The 22,411-nt window shown below is 63.9% G+C and overlaps 1 protein-coding gene across 16 annotated transcripts; it reads left to right on the top strand.

Moving 5' to 3' along the window:
* The first annotated feature begins 3,317 nt into the window (after window positions 1-3,317).
* Window positions 3,318-21,310, top strand: UBTF (upstream binding transcription factor). Of its 16 annotated transcripts, none has more exons than XM_072885563.1 (22): window positions 3,318-3,620; window positions 7,682-7,813; window positions 10,827-11,002; window positions 11,310-11,393; window positions 12,098-12,253; window positions 13,043-13,107; window positions 13,720-13,849; window positions 14,309-14,419; window positions 14,724-14,857; window positions 15,285-15,426; window positions 15,768-15,809; window positions 16,563-16,676; window positions 16,869-17,024; window positions 17,582-17,737; window positions 17,987-18,097; window positions 18,186-18,274; window positions 18,472-18,661; window positions 18,934-18,981; window positions 19,219-19,287; window positions 19,708-19,854; window positions 20,233-20,352; window positions 20,775-21,310. In XM_072885563.1, exons 2-22 carry the CDS (start codon window positions 7,756-7,758, stop codon window positions 20,886-20,888), a joined length of 2,412 nt encoding a protein of 803 aa, XP_072741664.1. In that variant the 5' UTR covers window positions 3,318-3,620; window positions 7,682-7,755; the 3' UTR covers window positions 20,889-21,310. The 16 variants fall into 16 exon arrangements, with proteins under 16 accessions (XP_072741664.1, XP_072741660.1, XP_072741661.1 ...); XM_072885559.1 differs by lacking the exon at window positions 3,318-3,620 and adding an exon at window positions 3,710-4,039; XM_072885560.1 differs by lacking the exon at window positions 3,318-3,620 and adding an exon at window positions 4,052-4,202.
* Window positions 21,311-22,411: the final 1,101 nt, after the last annotated feature.

The following is a 22,411-nucleotide window of genomic DNA, read 5'->3' as shown; positions in this document are numbered from 1 at the left end:
TGGGCTTTTTCTTTCCTGTTGGGCATTTGTTGGGGGGTCACCTTATTTAATTGCTCCCCACCCAAAAGAGCAGCAGCATCCTTCGGAGGTGTCCGCCCCCGCCGCCCTGGGATGCTCAGTGCGGCTGTACCAAGATGCTCGCCATGGTACCCCAGGATGCTCACGGCATCCCAGGATGCTCGCTGCAGCCATCTCAGGATGCTCCCCATGGTCATTCTGGGATGCTCAGTGCAGCGGTACCAAGATGCTCGCCATGGTATCCCGGGATGCTCGCTGCAGCCATCCCGGGATGCTCCCCACAGCCATCCTGGGATGTTCAGTGCGGCTGTACCAAGATGCTTGCCATGGTATCCCGGGATGCTCACAGCATCCCGGCATCCTGAGCTGCTCACTGCAGCCATCCCGGGATGCTCCCCACAGTCATCTAGTCATCCCGGGATGCTCCCAGTGCTCATCCTGGGATGCTCCCCATGGCCATCCTGGGGTGCTCCCCGTGGCCATCCCGGGGTGCTCCCTCTGGCCATCCCGGGGTGCTCAGCCCTCCTCCCCCCCCCCCTCCCGCACCCCAGGGTGCTGCCCTATTGCTGCCGGCCACGTGGCCACAGCTGTCCCCTCTCTGGGGGACGCACACGCTGAGCCGCCTGCCCAGGGACGTTGTAACACGGCGCAGAGCAGACCCCAGCCCCCGCCTCCAGACCACGCTGGCACCAAATTGACCCCGATGACCCGTAATCTCATTAATGAGAGCAATCAGCAGGGCTGCTGCCCCCATGGAAGACACCTGCCCGTGGCCCAGCTCTGTAAATAGGGCCGTGGGAAAGGATGCACCCATTTGCCCTGAGCCTTTCTATGGGGCAGGCATCGGGGTCAGCATCTGTGACGGCTCCTGGCCATGATCCCAAAGGGTCTCCATGGGGCTGGGATAAATCCCATTGTGGTCTCCAGCTTTTTCTGAGCCTGGCGTAGCTGCTAGCCCTTGTTTTCTGGAGACAGAGGTACGTAGCCAGCATTTTTCAGCCCAAGGCCTGCAGATCCGGCAGCTGCCTGTCCTTCTGCCGGCCTCACGTGGGCAAGCCATGCCGGGTGCCATCAGGAGGGCTCTGCATGCTGCTGCTGCCGGCCAGACCCGCTGCTGCGATCCCTGCCTCCGAAACCCGGTGCTGCTGTGCTGGTGATGGAGGAAGGCATCTGCCTGCAGCCAGGGCAGCCTGCCTGCACCCTGTCCTTCTCTCTTTCCACCCTGGGAAGAGTTTCTTATTCTCTGGGAGATGTCAGTGAGGTTGCTGCCATGGGATTCAGCCTGGTTTGGGAGTGGGGGGGGGTTAGGTCAAGCTCTCGTTTGAGCTCAACTTCCCCTAAACACATTTTGCTGGGCTGTGATTTGTGGTGGGGATCTGCAGCGGTGGCTCGTGGCAGGGTGTGCATTGCAAGGGGGGGAAAAAACCCACTAGTTAATAGGTTTGCTAACAAGGACGGGGGAGCGCAGAGCTGGAGAGCCGGGTCACGTCGTAGCATCACCCCTGGAAGGGGAGAGCCCCGGTGCCGGCGGGGTGCAGGGTGCCCGCAGCATCACTGGGTGCTTCTTGCCATCAGGTGGCCGAGCTGCCCTCGCTGTGCTGCCTGCACCTCTGCCGTTGCAGGCAGGGCCGCAGCACGCCTGCGACAGCCCTGGATCTCCTTGGGGTGTGCAGCAGAAAGCTTTCTGTTACTGTTTGTACACCGAACAAGTGAAAATGCAAATAAACCCCCCCACACCCCCCAAAAGGCCGCAGTTGCGCTGCCTTACTGCACTTGTATTTGCAAAAATATACTCATCTACACAAATAACAGCAATCAAAAAATTCCCTTGGCAAGAAGCCAGTCCTGGGGAGGGCACAGAGCAAGGAGGGGAGCGTTTGGGGTGCGTATTTGAGGAGTTCCCCCAGTCTGGCCCACCTGCTGCGGGGGTTTGTCACTGATTTTCAGGGCTCCGGTGTTCCTCCTCGGTGGCAAAAGCCACGCAACTGCATTGCGGGAGGGATCTGTGCTGCCATCGGGGCTGCAGCGCGTTTGCACTCCCCATCCAAAACGGCTTTTTGGTTTAAAAAACAACAACCAAAAAAAAAGTTAAAAATTAAAAATGTCAATTTTCATGTGTTTGGCCTGATTGTCTCCAAATATTTTGTTGTGGGTTTGGTTGGTTTTTTTTTTTTTCTTTTGCAATTTTTCCCTCTTGCAAAACAGTGACATTTCACCTAGTTTAGACCAGGAAAAACAGCTCAGCTGAGGGCCTTTTCCATGCAGAATAAATATATAATTTTTTTTTTAAGCTTTCACTGGAGGGATTAACTGCTCGGCGCTGAAGCCGGCTGGCGCGGCTTGGCACACCTTGGCGGCTGTGCTGGCTGGAGGCAGGACCGTGGGACGTGGCGGAGGGGCCGTCCGTCTGTCCGGCCGATCCTTTGCTTGGGAATAAGGCCCAAATAAGCTGCTTGCACGGCTGAGCTTTTCCCCTATCGCCACCCCTGTGCCCCAAATCAGCCTGGGGGGCCAACTGCACCCACATTTGGGGATTATTTTTTTTTTTCCTTTTCCATATAAACAGGGGTGAAAATTCCCCAGATTTTGGATGTTCTCGTGCAGCCGGCCGGGGAGGCACCCGCAGCCAGCCAAGCTGGGCAGCCCCGGGGCCTGACCCCGCGTTCCCAGGCCTCATCCTGCATCCCTGGGGGGTTCCCCACCGCCCCCTGCTCCCCGCTGCCTTGCAGCAGGTGCCTGCAGGAGCTGCCTACGCCGGCCTGGCCGGTAGCGTGCAGATGGCCAGAGCTCGCCGGTAGCATGCAGGCAGCCGGTAGCGTGCAGATGGCCGGAGCTCGCCGGCAGCGTGCGGGCAGCCGGTAGCCTGCAGATGGCCGGAGCTCGCCGGTAGCACGCAGGCAGTCGGTAGCGTGCAGATGGCCGGAGCTCGCCGGTAGCACGCAGGCAGTCGGTAGCGTGCAGATGGCCGGAGCTCGCCGGTAGCGCGCAGGCGGCCGGGAACGCGCCGGCGGCCTGGAGCAGCCGCGGCATGCGGGCGGCCTGCGGCCGTAGCACGCAGCCAGCCCCGGCCGAACGGTAGCGTGCGAGCGGCAGCGGGGCAGCCGGTACCGTGGAGGCAGCCCGGGGTGGCCGGTAGTGTGCAGGCAGCCTGGGATAGCCCGTAATTTGCAGGCAGCTTGGGATGGCCGGTAATTTGCAGGCAGCTGCCCGGCCGGGATTGGCTGCGGGGAATGACGCCCAGCACAACAAAGGTGGAGTTGGAGAAATTGCATTAAAAAAAATTAAGAGAGAGAGAGAGGAGAAAGGGAGAGGGGAGCGGAGGGAGGGGAGGAAACTGCCCCTCGCCCGCCCCGCCGGGGAAATCCCCCTCCGCGGCCGTGGCCCGGCGCTCCGGGGCTGCCCGGGGCCGCGGGGCGGGCAGGGAGCGCGGCCCCGCCGCTCCCCGCCGAGTCGGAGGGGACCCACCGGGGCGGGAGGCGGCTCGGCTCGGCTTCCCCCCCCCTCCGCTTCTCCCCCCCACCTTTTTTTTTTCCTCTCTCTCTCTTTTTTTTTTTTTTTTTTTTTTTTTTTTATGCAAACGCCGGGCGAGGATTGTTGCACATGTAAGGAGATTTTTTTTTTTTTTTTCCCTTTCCCCCCCCCTTCCCTCCTCTCTCCTTCCTCCTCCTCCTCCTCCTCTTTTTCTTCTCGCCACAGTGTTGCAAAAGCAAAGAGAGCAATAAAAAACACGGCGAAAGCGGCGGGAGCGCGGGGCGGCGGCGGCGGCCGGCGGTGCCGCTTGGGGAGCGGCGGAGGCTGGCGGCGGACCCCGGCGCTCAGAGCCCGGCTGATTGGAAGAGAAAACGCAGCGCCATGGAGGCGGGGGAAAGCGCGATCGTCTCTGCGGGGACTGGAGCGCGTCCACGCCCGGGGCCAGCGCTGCAGAGCTGGCCGCCGTTCAACCGCCGCTTCCCCGCCCCGGCCCCGCCGAGCGAGCCCCGGCCCCGCCGAGCCGCGGCCCCCCAAAGCCGCGGGCCCGCAGGTACGTGCCTGCGCCGGGGGAGCCGCGCCGCGCCGCGCCGTGCCGTGCCGCGCCGCCCGGGCTCGCCATTCGCCGCCGCGCCGCTCCGCCGGCGGGGCTGGAGGAGGCGCTTTGTTCCTCCCCGGGCTCCCGCTGCCGCCGCCGCCGCCGCGCACCGGGCTCGGTAAGGCGCCGCCGCCGCTCCGCCGGGAAGGGGGGTTCCGCACCCGCCAGCGGGGGCTTCGGGGGTTCTTTTTTTTTTTGGGGGGGGATTTTTTATAAAGGAAACAAACAAAAAAAAGGCTCGTTTTCGCGCAGGCCCCGCGGGCAGGAAGCCGCCGCCGGGGCTCGCCCGCCCGCTCCGGGCCGCTCCGCTCCGCGCCGGCGGGGGGCACCGCGCTGGGGCTCGGGGCGGGGGGGGGCGCACGGCTCGGCGGCCTCGGTGTGCCCCCCCCTCCCTCCTTTCCCTTCCCTTCCCTTCCCTCTCCTCCTCCTCGCTCCCTCCCTCCTTCCCGCTCGCCCTCCCTCCCTCCCCGGCTGCCGCAGCTGGATTTCGGGGGCAGGCTTCCAGCGCTGGGCGGTTGTTTTTCCCCAGCCCGGGTGAGTCCCGCGCCGCGGCGGGGAGCTCGGCGCCGCGCTCCGGCGGGTGCGTGCCCGGGCTCGTCCGCTCCCCCCCCCGCCTCCCTCCGCGCTTTATTTTTCCCCCCTTATTCTCTTTTTATATATATTTTTTCCCCCTCCTTTCTTTTTTTTTTTTTTTTCCGCTTTTTTCCCCCCTTCTTTCTTCCTTTCTTCCCTCCGGACCGGGAGCAGGGCTCCAGCCCCCGCTGGGTGGGTGGGTGTTTCTGGGCTCGAGGAGGGGTCGCGGAAGAAGGGGGGAGGAGAGGAGGGGCGGCGGTGGTGGGAAGGGGGGATGGATTGGGTAGGAGCCGCTCCCCGGGGGTCGGTGCGGGGAGGTCGCGCTGCCCTCGCCCGGCTCGCTGCAGCTGCCCGGCCGCCCCCAGCCGGGCATCCCCGCCCCCTTCCCCTCCTCCTCCTCCTCCTTCTTCTTCTTCTTCCCCCAGCGGCTCCGGCGCGGGGCTGGGGCTGCGGCGGCTCGGCTAGAGCTCCCCCCCCACCTCCTCCTCCTTCCACCACCACCACCTCCTCCTCCTCCTTCTCTCCTTCTCCTCCTCCTCCCCCTTGCAGCCCGGAGAGGTGGGTTTGTCTCGGCTTTATAACCGCGCCGGCTGCACGGGTGGAGGGGAAGGAGCGGCGGGCGGAGGCGGGCGCAGCCCGGCCATTGTGTGCCGCGGCGGAGAGCGGCCGCGCCGGCCGGTAACGATGGGGGGGATGGCGGATGGGGAAGCCGCGGGGAAGGGGGGGGGGGGAAGCCGCGGCGCAGCGCTCCGGGGGGCCGGGGAGCGGAGAGGGCCGGGGAGCGCTCCGCGCTCCCCCGGCCCCTCTCCGCTCCCCCGGCCCCCCGGACTCGCCTCCATTGTCTGCCCGGGTGTTGGCGGGGAGGAGGGGGGGGGGAAGGCGGCGGAGCGCGGCTCGCTGGCGCCCGGGTGGGAACCGGGGGCGGGAGGGGGCCGGGGAGGCGCCGCCGGGGCCGCCCGCGCTCGGTCCCACCCGGTTCCTGCTGCCTGGCGGAGGAGGAGACTGGAGCTGGCCGGCGGCGCAGGGCATGTGCGGGCTCCCCGCCTCCGCCCGACGGCCCGGCCCCTTCCTCCCCCGCCTCCTCCTCCTCTTCCTCCTCCTCCTCCTCCTCCTCCCTCCCCCCCCCCTCTAGGCGCGGGATCCGGTTCCCCCCCCCCCCCCGGGGGATCCCGCACCACCACCCCCCCGCACACACACACACACACACACACACGGGGGATCCCTCTGCGCGCGCACCGCGATCGCCCCCGCCACGCCCCGCGATGATCCGATGGATCCCTCCCCTGCCACGATCCCGCCTTCCCCCACCCCCGGCTGCACACCCCCCATACACCCCCACCCCTCCCCGCCCCGGGGGTGATCCCCTGTCCCCACCCCGGGGGCTGGGCTGATCCCACCCCGGGGCGATCCCCTATCCAGCCCCCGAGGTGGTCCCAGATCCGCCCCCGCGGGGGCTGATCCAACCCGGGGCGATTCCCCCCCCCCCCCGAGGCCTCATCTCACCCCGGGCGCTCCCCGATCCCCCCCCCCCTCCCCGAGGGCTGATCCCACCCCGGGGGATCCCCATCCACCCCCGGGGGTTGATCCAACCCTGGAGCGATCCCCCCCCCCGAGGGCTCATCCCACCCCAGGGCAGTCCCTGATTTCCCCCCTCCCTGGAGCTGGGGTGGGGGTCTGCATCCCACCCCGGGGGGATCCCCCATCCACCCCTCCGGGGGCTGATCCCCCCCGAGGCGGTCCCAGCTCCGACCCCCGGGGCTGATCCACCCCCGCAGCGATGCCCCGTCCCCCAGGGCCTGGCGGGGTCTGCACCCCTCCGGGCGATCCCCGACTCCCACCCTGGGGGCTGATCCCACCCCGGGGGATCCCCACCCGCCCCCGGGGGCTGATCCCCCGCCCTGGAGCGATTCCCCATCCCCTCCTGGGGCTTGGTGGGGCCTGCACCCCCGGGGCGATCCCCCATTCTCCCCGATCGTCCCCCAGGGCAATCCTCGATCCCCCTGGGGCCTGGTGGGTCCTGCACCCCCAGGGTGATCATCCCTCCAGCCCAGGGCCTGGGTCCCCGCCCCGGTACCCCCCCAGGGCCTGTGTCCCCCCAGGATCCCCCCGCCAGTGCCTGGCTCCCCTGGGATCCCCCCCAGGCCTGGATTCCCCCGGGACCCCCTCGGGCCTGGGGCCGGCCTTCCTCCCCGGGCCTGCGGCCTGTTCCCCGGGCGATCCCCCGCAGGCCTCCGGCCCTGCTGCCCCTGCCACGGGCTGCCATCCTGCTCCCCCAAGCTCTGGGGTCCCCCCACCGAGGCCTCTCACCGGCTCAACCCCTGGGATCTGGGGGATCCTTCCCCTGGAACCCCCATGTTGAAATATTCCCCCCCCCAGTTTGTCCTCCCCCTCGGGAGAGCCCCGATCCCCCAGCCGTGTGGAGGTCTTTCCCTTTGGATCTTGGCTCCTGTCCCCCGGGGAGGATCTCGCTGGATCTGTGGTGTCCCTTCCTTGCAGACCCCCCTTTTGGGGGGGGTGACCCCCCCGTTGGGAGATCCCTCGGAGCCCTGTTGGCTCGGATCCCCCTGACCCTGGCTCTATGGGTCCCTCCCACCCCACCTCAGAGAGATCCCCTGAACCCTTCTCCCCTCGGATCTGTGGGGATCCCCCACGGATCCTGCCCCCCACCTTGGGGACATTGCCCCAAACCCTTTTCCCCTCCCCACGCACCCCTTTTCTCCTCCCCCCGCCAGAACGGGGGTCATGCCACCATCCAGGATCCCCCCTCCTTGACCCCCCAGGATCTCTGGGACCCCCCCATGCACCCACCTTCTCCTCCCTTATTACCCCTGCCCTGCACCCCCTCTTCAAGGCCCCCCCGCCCCCCCAACCTCGCAGGGCTGGGTGTGGGGGGGGATCCCAGCACCTCGTTCATTTGGGGGGAGCCACACGGACACCTGGGGCAGGCCCCCCGCTCCCCGTCAGCGGTTGGGGGTCCGCCCTGGCGTGGGGGGGTGCCTAGCGGGGGTCTCCCTTTGCTTGCAGAGCCGAGCGGGAGCGATCTTGGGTAGCGCGCGAGGGAGCCGGCGGGGACCGTCCTGGGCGCAGGCAGGTGGAGGATGAACGGCGAAGCCGAGTGCCCTGCAGACTTGGAAATGACAGCTCCCAAAAACCAAGGTGAGCCCCCCCCTGTAGCCCCCCCCCAACCACACCGGGGGTCCCACGGGGATACCGCTGCCACGTTTAAAAAAGAAAAAAAAAAACCAAACCAAAAAAACCCCAAACAAACAACCTCGGGGTGGCCCTTTTGTCCAAGGGATGGAGGAGCTGCGCGGGCACCGGCAAATCCCGACTGTGCCGGGGGGCGAGGGGGGGATTTGCCTCTCCCGATCCCGGCTCTGCCACGGGGGAGCACACACACGTGTGCGAGCGTGCGGATGCACGCGCCGGCGTACCGGCAGCCCCTCCGGCCCCGGCGAAGGACGGCCACCGGCTCGTGGCGTGGGGGATGCTCTTTTTGGGTGGCTGGCGTTTCGGCCGGGGTGGGAGGGGGGGCTGGCACAAGGAGGTGCTGCCTTTGCCGTTCACATCTGGGCTGCATTAAAAGCCGAGCCGTTACCTTGGGCCTCCGGCTTCCAGACCCCGGGATGACATCAGAGGTTCAGCTTTTATTGGAAAAGGGGGAGGAAAACAAGAAAAAAGGGACGTTTTTATTTGGGGCAGCCTACCTGGGCAGCGGGGCTCCGCTACCCCACCACCCAAAAACTCCCTGGGCCCCCCCTAAACCCCGGGGAGCGCGGTCCAGCCCCTCTCGCCCGCCTGGTCCCCCCGTCTTTCCTCCCTTGCCGCAGTCGGTTTGTTGCCCTGAGCGAACCCGGCTGGAGCACGTGTCCTTCGCCGGGTCTTTAGATGGATTTAATTACACCGGGGCAGCTTTCCTAATATAGACCCGGCCCGGCCGATGCCAGGAGAGCCGGGGATAAATCGGTCCCAGGGCACAGACAACCCCGTTCATCTTGGCGGGTGAACTCCGCAATTCCGGCGTTTTTCGGCAAACCCCAGCCGGAGGGAGGGGGGACGGAGGGATGGGGGGGCTGAGTGTGGGGTCCCCGCTGTCCCCACCCCGCTGCCAGGGAGGGTTTTGGGAAGTTTCCACAGTTTCTTACGTATTCCTGTGGGCTGTGGTTATTTCGGCCGTCTGCCGGTGGGGGGGTCACGCCGGGCCAAAGGTCTCGAGGCGTTCCTGCGTTGGAGGGGGGAATCTGAGGCACGGGGCTTGTTGAGGGGGGCAGGTTTGGGAGGGTCTCGTCCCCTTCTCCCTCCCCACTTGATCTTCGTGGCCGTGCTGCTTTCGGTTATTTCTCCTGATTTCTGCAAGTAAAGTCGGCACCAGCTTCACGGCCCGATTCTGCCTCCTTGGTCCTTTCCTGGGGGGGGGGGTCCTGGAAAGTGGATGGGAAAAATAGGATGACAAAATTTTGGGCTCGGTGCCCAAAAGAGGCACCGGAGGCACTGTGGGGGACGAGGGTTTCCCATCTCTTTTCCCCCTTCGTGACATTTCGGGGCTCTGAAGCCGGGAGTGTGGAGACACGTCCTGAGCTGCTGGGCTCCCTGCTTTATGGGGGGGGCTCTTTCCATCTTTTCGCCCCTCCAATTAATCCCTAACGGACCCGATGAGGTAACTATGGAGACCGGCCAGATCCCAAACTGTTCCTTCCTCGACCCCCCAGCTGGCAGGTCCAGGAGGTGACATGGGGTGGGGAGACAGGTCCTGGCTGTGCTCCCCCCCGGCTGCGTGTCCCATGTGCCCTTTCACATCCCTCGCTCGTATTTGGGGTTCAGGAGGGGTTTGCCCTTTGCCGGACCCATGCAGAGGCAGGACATGGAGGCAGGAGGCAGAGGTGGTGTTTTCGTGCTTGTGGCGTTTGAGCGGAGGGAGAACCGCAGCCGGGTATTTCTGGGTGGCTTGTTTTTCATTCCTGGGGATGGAGGAAGAGAGAGATGCTCCCCTCAAATCCATGACCGGCTGTGCTGTCCCCGTCTCACCGGGATGCTCTGTGTCCCTTAGGCAGCTCCGAACGCCCCAGTCTTTGCCCGGCAGCGATGTGGGGCAGGGGATGCCGTGGAGAGCCAGTCCCGCGCCTGGGGAGCCCCTGGGCTCGGGCGCCTGTCCCGGGCTGAAGCAGACAGGGCCTCATGGGCGTGCGGCTTGGGGCTCTGCTCCTCCTCCAGCCTGTCCCCGGGGACCTCTCTTTCCGCTCCCAGGGCTGCTTTTCCCCAGGGCCACCCATCTTCGCAGAGCACCCAGGGCTCCTCTCCCCAGCTGGTGCGGAAGCTCGGGGCAGAGAGCCTGGCAGAGGAATTCCCCTGGCCAGGAAGTAGCCCCAAAGTCGGTGCTGGATGGGGCATTCGGTGCTGGGATATCCTGCCTGCTGCCTGTCCCGGCACAGGGCTGCTGCCCGTCCTGGCCTCCCGGTTGCTCCAGGCGCCCCGGCTTTGCCATGCGCCCGTCCCGCCATCCCGGCAGCTTGTCCACGTGAGAGCTGGGGACGCTCCTCCCAGCAGCTCGGGGGATGTTGGGGTGGCATAACCATCACCCCGGTGCCGTCAGGGTCCCCGCTGCGAGGCAGGGGGCTGTGCTGGGCTCTGCCACCCCCCCGCTTTGTGGTCTCTGAGCTTTGACCTTGGCAGAGGTCAACATGGAGCTAGGTCCCAGGTGATGGCAAGGCTCTCCGTGTTGAAGGAAGAGCAGCGCTGAGGGGTTTCCCATTGCTCCGGACACATCTTTTCCACTTAGAAAGTGGGTTTCCCAGTTTCCTCCTTGGCTGGAGAGCATGTCACTCCCCTCTCGCTCCGCAGGGCTTCGCTCCCGTGCATAGGAAATAGCCCTCCGCTCCCGCACGGCAGAGCCATCACCTTATCTGATGGTGTACTGGGATGAGCAAGTCTCTCTGGTTTGCACCGAGTGGATTTTCTAGCTTTGCCCGGATTGTTTTGGCCTGTAGAAAGTTGCTTGAGGGTGATGGAAACAGCCACGTCCCTTTGATCTTTAATCTCGAGAGGCAGCATGTGGAGATTACGTGTCCTGGCGTGCGGTCCGGAGCTGCACGCTGGGAGTTGTAGTCCCCGTGTCCTGCCAGGAAGGCTGCCTGCCCATCGCTGCTGCTAAGTCTATTTCTTTGCTGCTCAGACCGCTGGTCTCAGGAGGACATGCTGACTCTGCTGGAGTGCATGAAGAATAATCTGCCCTCCAACGACGGGAGCAAGTTCAAAACTACCGAGTCCCACCTGGATTGGGAGAAAGTGGCTTTCAAGGACTTCTCGGGGGAGATGTGCAAGATGAAATGGATGGAGATTTCTAACGAGGTAACCGACAGCCGCACGGGGCTCGGCGGGGTCTCTGCGAGAGGGACCGAGCGTCCCGATAACCTCCCAGGGCTGTTTGAATCGCTCGAGTTCAGCGCCCTGAGTCCTCGGCCCTTAGTGCTGACACCGTCCCGCTGCCGTCGGTGTTGTGAACCCTTCGGAGGCGCCGGGACGGGTCGTTTGCACAGTGGCGTTACGAAACCCTGTGGGTTTATGCCGTGCCAGGCGTGTCTCGGTGCCGAGCGGGAATCTGCCCTGTCCCCCACGCACAGCCTGTTCACATTTGTGGCCCTTCATTACCCCGCAGGTGAGAAAGTTTCGGACCCTCACGGAGCTCATTATGGACGCTGAAGAGCACGTGAAGAATCCTTACAAGGGCAAAAAGCTCAAGGTATTGGGCAGGAACTGGGGTCGGTCCCTAAAGGGGGACCTCCTCCTTCCCCGGGATGGGGGGCTGTCACCCATGTGGCAGCCCAGACCCGTGTGGCTCTGCCCCCAGAGCCCCTGCAGGCACCTCACTGCCCGTAATCCCCACGGCCGGCTGCCCAAGGCTCCAGAGGCCACAGGCTCTGGGCCCGGGCCAAGTCCAGGGTACATTTAATATGGCCGGCTGTATTGCTGGCAGCCTGTATCCAAGTTTAGCACCGGGGGGGCCGGGAAGCTGCCGTCCTATTCCTGGCCTGCCGGGTCGGGTGGGGTGCTGCTTTCGGCCGGGTGGCCCCAGGGCAGCCGATGCTCTGCCACTGGCTGTCCCCGGGAGGTGAGTCCTGTCCCCTCCTCCTGCCTCAGTTTCCCCTCTTGCAGCACAACTGCTCTGTGCCAACAGCTCTGGATGGCTGGAGGCTGCTCCCAAGATACCCAGCCCTGGGATATTGTAGTTCCTGGAGAAGGGAGCCCTTGTTCCCAGCGTTTTCCCCCGTGCTTGCCTGCAAAGCCAGGGTGTTCCCATGTCAGGGAGCTGGATCACCAGCAGGGCTGGATGGAGACAGGTCTCCCCCAGTACTGGGGGGAGCTGGGAGCCGGCGGGGTTTGGCTGTGCCCTCTGCGGTGCCGCCGGCTCCACACTCAGTGTCTGCCACTCTGCTGTCTCCCCAGAAACACCCCGACTTCCCCAAGAAGCCCCTGACTCCCTATTTCCGCTTCTTCATGGAGAAGCGGGCCAAATATGCCAAGCTTCACCCCGAAATGAGCAACCTGGATCTCACCAAGATCCTGTCCAAGAAATACAAGGAGCTTCCCGAGAAGAAAAAGGTATGGGGGGAGTCAGCAAACCCCTTCCCACTTGTGTGCCTCTGCGTGCTGGGCTCTGCCTGCCCAGCTCTCCCAGTAAAACCAGCAGAGCCCAGCCTCTGCCTGGTGAGGGTTTAATCCGGCTCTCGATGGGAGAAACCCAGGTGCTTGTTTAGTCCCGTCAGACCAGTAAGACTTCCTTTCCTTTTCCTGTCCTGGTTCCCAGGATCCGTGGGGTGGAGGCTGGCTGGGTCTGTCCGTTGGTCCGTCTCTTCCAGACGGACCTGGATGATGACTTTGCTGTTGGGTGGATCTGTATTTAACGCTGGGGTTAAATCCCATGCCCTGCTGTGACCGCCCTGTCCGAGCAGGGGAAGGAGGGGCAGGTTCTGCTCCACGCCATGGGAGATGCTGGGAGGAGAGCTGCCCGTCTCCCCTCCAGCTCTGGAGGTGGCCTTGGGCTTGGCCAGAGCCCGGGCAGGCGTTTTGGGTGCCCCAGCTCTCAGCCTGTGTAGATTTACCACCAGCAGGAAAGGTCCAGGGCACAAAGTCCTGCTGTGCCCTCTTGCCCAGGGCTGCCCAGGGCTGCTCGGGTGCAGGGAGAGGGGGGAGATACTGCCTCTGAATCCCCGGGCAGGCTGGAAACCCTCGGCTGGGAGCTGCGGGACCAGTCTGATGGGCTGGAGAGCCCTCGAGTCCCTTTGGGGGTGGCGGGGTGCCCACCCGGCAGGGCCGACAGGGATGTATCTGCCTGCCCGTTCCCCGGTGCTGATGTCCCTCTCCACCTCCCTGGTGGCTTTGTGTCCCCAGATGAAATACATCCAGGACTTCCAGCGAGAGAAGCAGGAGTTTGAGAGGAATCTGGCGAGGTTCAGGTGAGCAGGCAGCCCCCGGTGTTTTTCCCAGGCCCCTCCAGGCAGACCCAGTCTCCCCTCCTGTGTGTAGCTCACGGAGGAAGCCCTGATGGGCGCTGCGGCTTGAAGGCAGAAGGGAAGGGGGGGTGCTGAAAAAAAAAGAGCAAGGAAAAAGTGTCTGAGAGCAGCCCTCCAGCTGGGAAACTCGGCGAGGGGGAGAGAGCGGAAGACCAGCCACCTGAGGGTTAGGGCCTGCAAGGGGAGGACAGGAGCCTTGCCACCGGCACTGTTAAAAGCTGAAGCGACCACCCTGCTCCCCCTAGACCTTCCCTTTGAATGTGGTCGCTGTGACCCAGATGGATCCTGGCGTTCCCGATGACCTGCCGCTGCTCCAGGGATCCAGCCCAGCACATTAAAGGGAATGCTTGTAGCTGATGCTCCCCCAGGAGGGGCAGACTCGAATCTCTCCTAAAACCTTCCTGCTCTTTTTCGGGGACCCCCCCAGTAGCTGAGCCCATGGAGGCTCAGCCCTGCAGTGATGGTTACCCCTTAGCGGGGAGATTTAGGGGGTGCTCTCCTTCCACCTGCAACCTCCGTAACACTCTCCCTTCCCCGCCTCCCTGCTGGGTAAAGGGAAGATCACCCGGATCTCATCCAGAACGCCAAGAAATCCGACGTCCCTGAAAAACCCAAGACCCCCCAGCAGCTGTGGTACAACCACGAGAAGAAGATCTACTTGAAAGTGCGTCCAGATGTGAGTACGGTGGGTGGGAGTGTGTGTGAGCGTGAGTGTTGAGGGGTCCTTTACCCCGCTGCTGGGGGAGAGGAGGGGGAAACGAGAGAAGCATTTTAGGGGGGGGACGGGATGGAAGACATCGCTAGAAGCTCCCAGCAGTCTGGACGGAGGTAAGAAGGGGCTCTGCACATCTGGAAGAGGCTCGGGGATACAGACCCCACTTTTTGCCTGCAGTCGAAGGGGTGACCACAGCCTGAGTCAGGGCAGGAAAGATTTCCAGCACATCCACCTCTGGCCATGCCCCACACTCGCACGCATCCCCTTCCCCGGCCGCGAGCTCGGCTTGCAGCCACCGTGCGGCCCCAGGCGGGGTGCCGCCAGGACAAGATGGCAGGCAACACTATTTTTGCCTCTTTTTATTTTTTTTCCCCTCTTCTTTTTTTGGATTTTACCCCTCTGCCCTCACCTCTGGCTTTGGGTTTTCAGGCCACCACGAAGGAGGTGAAAGAGTCGCTGGGCAAGCAGTGGTCTCAACTCTCGGATAAAAAGAGGCTGAAATGGATTCATAAGGCCCTGGAACAGCGGAAGGAGTACGAGGTAGGGAGCAGCCTCACCCATTCCCCTCCACACTCGTCCCTACATTCACTCAGAGCCACTCTGCCTCCCGGCCGCAGCCGCCGGCAGCTAGCCAGCCTCACCGATAGCCAGCATGGGGGTTCAGCCAGATCCCTGCAGGTCCCTAGCGAGTCTGAGCCCTGCCTCCTCCAGCAACGTTCGGGGAAGGGAGAAGTACCCCTGGGAAGATGATTAGGGCAATGGTTGGCTTCTCTTTCCTCCTCCTCCGGCCCCCAGCCAGGCGGGGATCAGAGCCCCTCTCCTGACTGCTCTCCGTCCTTTGCAGGAGATCATGCGTGACTACATCCAGAAGCACCCCGAGCTGAACATCAGCGAGGAGGGCATCACCCGCTCCACCCTCACCAAGGCTGAGCGCCAGCTCAAGGACAAGTTTGATGGACGACCCACAAAGCCACCTCCGTGAGTCCTGTCCCTCCCCGTTCGGGTGCAGGGATGTGTCCCTCTCTGAGCTATCGGGCAGATGCTGGCTCTTGCTAACGAGGAAACTGGGGCTCTGCCTGGCTTTGAGAGCCCCCATCATTTCTGGGACCATGGGCATGGGCTGTCGATGACCCCATTAAACCAGTCCTTAAATATACATTAGATATACATTTGCAGAGAATCTGAGCAAGGTTTATGGTGATGCTGCATGCTCCGGGTTAGGGGTTAATCTGGGACCCCTAGCTTCCCTAAAATGCAGACACCTCTGGCACAGCACTTCACTGCCCGGTGCAACCCAGAGGGCAGCTGGGGAGTCTTAGGGGGTTCTTAGCACCCAGCCAGCTCCTCAGAGGGGACACGAGCGGGGCAGGTTGTCCCTGATGCTGGGTTCCTCCGTCGGTTGCAGGAATAGCTACTCCCTGTACTGTGCAGAGCTGATGGCCAACATGAAAGACGTGCCCAGCACCGAGCGGATGGTGCTGTGCAGCCAGCAGTGGAAACTGCTCTCCCAGAAGGAAAAGGACGCGTACCACAAAAAGTGTGATCAGGTGAGTGGCCGAGGATGGACAGACGGGTGGACAGGCAGATGGGCACCAGTGCTATGGGGAGGGAGGAGCAGGATGGGAGAGCTTGGGCTACGAATCTCGCTGGAAATGAGCCCCTCGCCCTTCCTCAGTGCCTGTTCTTGTCGTTTTGACCACCAATTCCCCCTGTGGTCCTCGGTCACCTCCCTTGGTCCTCTGTCTCCCCAGTCCATGTGTGTGGGACCTGCAGATGGTCCGGGTGGAGGATGCTGTTGCCGAGGGGGCTGAGGCCGGGTCGGGGAATGCACAAGGCAGGGATGGGGCAAGGGATCTCTGTGTAACCGCATGTGTCCGTCTCCCTCCAGAAAAAGAAAGACTACGAGATTGAGCTCCTCCGCTTCCTGGAGGTGAGTGACGTGGGGGTGCCTCAGCCTTCGGGTGCTGGAGACCCCAAAGACGGGGAGGGAGCCCTGGCCAGGGGCTGAGATGGGTTAAACGGGGGCTGCACTGGTGCTGCCCTCTTCTGCTCCCCGCAAAACGTGGCTGGACCCAGCCATGGGTGCTGGGCAGAGATGTTTGCACGTAGTCTTGACCCTTCCTCAGCGGCCTTAATGCCTGACCTAGTGTCTTCCAGTTGGGCACTGGGAGGTGGGGACAGGCCCCCCCCACCCAGGAGAGGAAGCTGGGGGTGAGCAGAGGGCTGGTGCCGGAGGAGGGGTTGCTATCAGCGGCTGCGGCCGCGCAGGTGTCAGCGAGTCTCTCGCTTCCTTCCCTTGGCCGGGGTGTAGGCGGGGGGAGCTGCACCGAGGCCGCCCCAGCATCGTGCTCGGGCGGACGTGACGCGGCCCCAGCTGCGTCTGCAAGGGCAGGGGGGTGGAAAACCCAGGGGTGTGCACGGATCTGGGCACCTACCCACCCTGCCTTTGCGGAGAGGAAGTAGATGAGACTGAGCCAGGGAGGGGACAGAGCTGGGGAAGAGGGACGTTGCCCAGCGCAGGCATGGGGACCCCCAGGCTGCGCACCCAGGCTTGCAGTGCCTGACGTCGGCCCTGGCTGGGTGGCTTTTGGATCAGGACAACTGAGTGCATTAGTTCCCTGATTAATCAAAGCCTCATTAGCGTTGGGCCATCTAACCATGTCTCTCCTCCTGTGCCACCCAGAGCCTGCCCGAGGAGGAGCAGCAGCGGGTACTAGGCGAGGAGAAGATGCTGGGCAGCAACCGGAAAGGGGCGACGAGTCCTGCATCCAAAAAGTCCTCACCAGAGACCGGCAAGGTGAGAGCGGCAACTGGAGATGGGGCAGCACGTGCCAGAGACACGGGATGGGGTTGCTGGCATCTCAGGGTGCTTTGGGGGCTTCCTTCCTTGGTTCTTTCATCATGTTTTTCCGGGGGTTGGAGGCTGCCAGTGTGAGGCAGGTCCCGCTGTGTGCTCACCCCCACCCATGGCCCCGTGTCCCTCCCGCAGGCCAGCTCAGAGAAGCCCAAACGGCCCATCTCCGCCATGTTCATCTTTTCGGAGGAGAAGCGGAAGCAGCTGCAGGAGGAGCGGCCGGAGCTGTCGGAGAGCGAACTGACCCGGCTCCTGGCCCGCATGTGGAATGACCTCTCCGAGAAGAAGAAGGTTGGCACTGTCCCCGACCCTTCTCCTCCATCCCCGTCTCCGCTGCCCTCGTGTTCCCCGTTGGGCATCTCTGGCAGCCCGGGGGACGCTGTTTGTCCTTGTTCTGCTGCAAGGGGCTTTGCTCACCCCCAGGCGCCACAGCTGGGGGACGGTTGTCCCCAGGAGCATCACAGCTCCGGCAAGCCATCACCCGGGTGCCGATGATGGCACCAGTGGGTGCCCCCAGCTGTGCCCTCTCCCTCTCGTGACCTGGTGGGTCAAAACTCAGCAGCTTAAGAAACCTTGGAGGGTCCTTGAGCCTCAGTTTAAAGGCTTGATGGGTTTTTTTTGGGGGGGATGGGAGGAAGTCCTGAGATGTGGGTGTGCATGGTGGGGGGCTGCCAGTGCCACCATGGGGACAGCACGGTGGGAAGCACTGGGGGGAAGCTGCCACCGTGGGGACAACACTGGGGGAAGCTGCAGCATCCTGCTGCCTGCCCTCCTGGTGCTTGGTGGCCAGGGGCTTGTGCCCGGGTGGCCGTGCTGCCCCTTCACCCCCGCCATGCACCCCTGCACAGGCCAAGTACAAAGCGCGGGAGGCGGCGATGAAGGCGCAGTCAGAGAAGAAGCACGGCTCAGATAAAGAGGAGCGCGGGAAGCTGCCCGAGTCTCCCAAGACGGCCGAGGAGATCTGGCAACAGAGCGTCATCGGAGACTACCTGGCTCGTTTCAAGGTGAGGAGTGGGCCGGGAATGGAGCTGGAAGTGGGATCATCACTCCCACCAGCAGGAATTGCCTTGCACCTTCTCCCCTGCTTTCACACCCGAGTCAACAGGTTGGGTCTGGGAGCCGTGGGGAGGACAGGGGTCACAGCAAGGGAGTGGGTGCCCCATGGTCCGTGGCAGAGCCGGCGGTAGCACCCTGGCGTCCCAGGCATCTTGGGTGCATCTGTAACGTGGCGGGGGGGGGGGTCTGTGCCGCAGAATGACCGAGGGAAGGCACTAAAGGCCATGGAGGCCACTTGGAACAACATGGAGAAGAAGGAGAAGCTGATGTGGATCAAGAAGGCGGCGGAGGATCAGAAGCGATACGAGGTGGGTCCCTGCTCCTTCCCACCCCTCGCCGTGCCCTCGCGGCAGCGCTGCCCCTGTCTCCCTGACCCCTCTTTCTTCTCTGGCTCAGAGGGAGCTGAGCGAGATGCGGGCCCCTCCGTGCTCCACCAACTCCGCCAAGAAAATGAAGTTCCAGGGAGAGCCGAAGAAACCCCCTATGTGAGTACCTGGGGTCTGGGCTCTGAAAAGCTGGGTCTGGCTGGCCCAGCTGGGCAAGCGGGCTGGTGCAGAAGAGCCTGGAGCAGCCCTGGGGTGGAGGGAGCATGGGCTGGACCCATGGCTGGTGGTTAGTGCGGGTTGCTTGTGGACACCCTGGTTCTCCATGCACGCCGTCTGATCGGTCTCTGTGCTTGCAGGAACGGTTACCAGAAGTTCTCCCAGGAGCTGCTGTCGAACGGGGAGCTGAACCACCTCCCGCTGAAGGAGCGGATGGTGGAGATCGGCAGCCGCTGGCAGCGCATCTCCCAGGGCCAGAAGGACCACTACAAAAAACTGGCGGAGGAGCAGCAGAAACAGTACAAGGTGCACCTCGACATCTGGCTCAAGGTGAGCATCGGACCCTCACGCTGGGTGGGGGGCACTGGGGGGCTCTGGGGTTGGGTGTCTTTGGGGATGCTTGGCATGGTCTCTGCTCGCAGCCTTCCTCTGGGAACCACCATCTCCAGACCCTTTTTTGGCATTTTGTAACTTAAAGGACCTTTAAAAATATACACGTGGGGAGGGGGTGCCCTGTGCTGGAGTCCTTCCCCGTTCCGTGCCCCCCTTTCTGTGCCTGCCCAGCCCTCCCTGCGCCCTGACCGTCTCCCCTGTCTCCGCAGAGCCTCTCGCCCCAGGAGCGGGCTGCCTACAAGGAACACACTTCCAACGTGAGTATCTACCCAGCACTGCCGTGGGGGGGACGTGGGGGCTTGGGGCTGGGCTGGGATCAGCCGTGGGTGAGGTTAGGCTGTGCGGTAGATGAGTCGATCTCAGGAGAGCCCCTCAAAGGGATTCACCCCCGTAGCAGCTCGGCAGCGGGGTTTTCTCCGTGCCGGGCACTGGGAAGGAGCCGAGCTCAACCCCTGCAGCTCTGAATGGTTTTGCTTTGTTCCCCCCCCCTGCAGAAACGCAAGAGCATAGGGAAGATCCGGGGCCCCAACCCCAAGATGAAGCCAACGATGCAGTCCAAGTCGGTGAGTGCACGACAGCCGTGCTCCGCGGGGACACCCAGCACCCTCCTCCCTGGGGAGGGCGTCCCGGGGGGACCCAGACCTCTTGTTCGAGGCATCCCTGGTGCTTTCTGCTGCCTGCCCTTTCCTTGAGACAATAAACCGAGAGCCCTCCCCAAATCTGTGCTCAAAACCCACCCAGGTCTGATTTTGCCACCCCTGCAGTCTACGACATCCCCTTGCACCCACTCCGGGAGCCTTTTTGGGGCTGTTTGTAACAGAAATGGGGAGAGGCTCCCAGGCAAGGTGCAGGGTAGGAGCCACCTGATCCCGCTCAGTGGATGGAGGAACCCAAAGGGCTGATGGCCAAGGATGGGGTGGTGCACCCATGGGTGTTGGTGTCCCGGGGCGCCCGCCCGCAACCAACCTCCTCCCGCCCCGCAGGAGTCAGAGGACGACGACGAGGAGGAAGAGGAGGAGGAAGACGACGACGAAGACGAGGACGACGACGACGACAACGGCGACTCGTCAGAGGAAGGTGGTGACTCCTCGGAGTCCAGCAGCGAGGAGGAGAGCGAGGATGGGGACGAGGTGAGGCTGCGCTGCGTGCCGCGGGGAGGGCGGCGGGGCCGTCCCGGGCCCCGCTCCGCTCCTGTACCACTCGCTCTGCCCCTCCTCACCCTCCTCCGGGGCTGGGGGGCATCCGCACCCGGGCTCAGATAGGACCGTGGCGGAGGAGCTCCCGGGAAGCGGGGGGACACGGGGAGGCAAAGGGGAACGGGATCCCCCCCCCAACCCCCCCGTCCGGCATCCCCGGGGAGGGTGTGAGGAGCAGCCGCGGGGCGTAGTTAGGAGCAGCCTCGGGACGTAGAGGTGCGGGTTGTGCAGAGCCCCCAGTGAGCAGAGAAAAATCTCCTGTCTTTTTCCTGGTGGAGATACTGAGTCTGGTCTCGGCTCCGTTTGCGCCAGTGTGAATGCCGAGTAAGTCACCAGAGTCAAAGTTTTACACCGGTGCAACTGAAATCAGAGTATGCTGGATGGCGCTGGGGCCAGAAACCGTGTCCGTGCCTTGTGCTCGCCACCGGACAGGTGAGGTGTTTCGACCCCCTCGTTGGTCTCAGCTCACGCCTCTTCCTTCCCTGGCTTTAGAGGGGGGAAACTGAGGCACGAGGCGGGTCGGGTACCCTACCTCGGATCGTGTAGCGAGGCAGTGGCAGAGGTGAGGGTAGGATCCCCGCGCGCTGCTCCGGCACGCTCCCCCCCCCCCCCGCCCCAGCACCCCCGAGCTGAGCCCTTGCAAACTCACTCCTGCCCCGCATCCCTCCTCCATCCCCCCCCCCCCCGGGGTGGCAGCGGCGGGAGGGATGGGGTTGCACCCCCCGCTCCCTGGGGACCCCCCCGTGCCGCAGCGGGGAGGGCGAGCAGGGGGCAAGGGGGAGATGATGGACGGCAGCCGGGGCCCCCCGCCCTGCCGCTAACCCCCCGTCCTCTCTGCCACCCCTCCTCCCCAGAACGACGAGGATGACGAGGACGAGGATGATGAGGATGAGGATGACAACGATTCGGAGGGCAGCAGCAGTTCCTCCTCCTCCTCGGGGGACTCCTCCGACTCCGACTCCAACTGATCCGGCCAAGCTCTTAGTAACGTCGTTTGGTTTCTCGGTTTCGGTCCCAAATCCCACCCTCCAGCCCCCCAAAACTCCTTCCTCCTCTTCCTCCTGCCCCCCCGGCGAGCCACAGCCCCCCGTGGGACCCCCCAACCCGGGGAGCGGGGGCCGGAGGGACCCCTCCGCCAAGCTCACACTACGGAGGGGGAGCCGGGGGCCGTTCCCCCCCTGGGCTGGGGGGAGAGGAGGGGGTGAGCCCCCCCCATCCCTCCCACCCCCCCTTTACTCTCCCCTTACCGAGGGAGGGGAAGCGATGATTTTTTTGTTTTGGAGATTTCATTATTTTCAGAGGGTCGCCCTGTCCTCGCCCCCTTCACACCCTCGCTACCAGCTCCGGACTTTATAGAAAGAAAACAAAAACACAGAGGAAAAAAAAAATCCCCCCCTTTTTTTATTAAAAACCCCACAAATGGAAAAAAAAAAACCCACCCCCCCATGCAGACCCTCCCGTCCTGCCCCAAGCAGCGGGCGCGGAGCATGAGCCGAGTTGCTCAGGACTCAGCCGTTGGGACGATGTCTCTTCCCCCCTCTCTGCGCACCCCCCAGCGTCTCGGCCCCCCCCCCCCCAGAAAAAAAGCCCCCCCTTGTACAGTCTGGAAGCTGCACCGGGAGCTCACCGGGACCTCTGCATCCACGGCACTTGGGAGCACCGGCCACGGACCGTGACCGCCCGGCGTGTCCCCGTGGGGGGGCGGATGGATGGGGGGGCGGGCGTGCGTGTGTGTGCGAGCGTGCGAGCGTGTGTGCCGGGGCGGGGGGCACCCGGGGCCGCGGCGTGCGTGGCTCCCCCCCGCCCGGGGTCCCGGCTGCTCAGCGTGACCAAGGGGGGGGCGCGGGGGTGCTGCCGGAGCACCCCTCTGTGTTGTCGGTGGTTGTTGTGCCGTTGTATTTTATTTTATTCTTTTTTTTTTTTTTTCCTTTTTATAAAACGAGAAAGATCCATCTTTTATTTTTTCTTCCCCCCCCATTTCCCCACATCCCCCCCCCCCATTTTCCCCTCCATCTCCGGTGAAGCTGCTCCTCTCCCTTCGCCCCAAACCCCTGGGGGACCAGCGCTCCCCTTGTCCCAGTTGCCCCAGTTACCCCCAGTTTGCCACCCCCCCGCCCCCAGCCATGCTGTAAATATTGGTGCGGATTGGGTTTATTTTGGGGGGTCGATGCCCCCCTCCCCGGGAGGGGGATGGGGCTGCGGGGACTGGGGTGGGTGCGTGGGGGGGGGGCCCCGGCAGCACCTGTCCAGGGGCCCCCCCCCTTTTTTTTTTAAGCAGACACGAGCACCAGCAATCCCACGGCACCTCCCTGCAGGGTTCCCGTCCCCCCACCCCGTCCCGTCCCCCCAAAAAACACCCAGTGCGATTGGGGACCCCCCCCAGACCCCCACTCTGGGGGTGGGCGGGGGGGGGACGCACAAGGTTTGTCTCTTCTGGTCCCCCCCTGTCCTGTCCCCGGAGAGGAGCTGGGCTGGGGGACAGGATTTGGGG

The sequence above is a fragment of the Ciconia boyciana genome, chromosome 22, assembly GCF_034638445.1.
Source record: "Ciconia boyciana chromosome 22, ASM3463844v1, whole genome shotgun sequence".
NCBI lineage: Eukaryota > Metazoa > Chordata > Aves > Ciconiiformes > Ciconiidae > Ciconia > Ciconia boyciana.
Note: the sequence above shows the minus strand (reverse complement) of the source record. Positions and strands in the feature narration are given on the sequence as shown.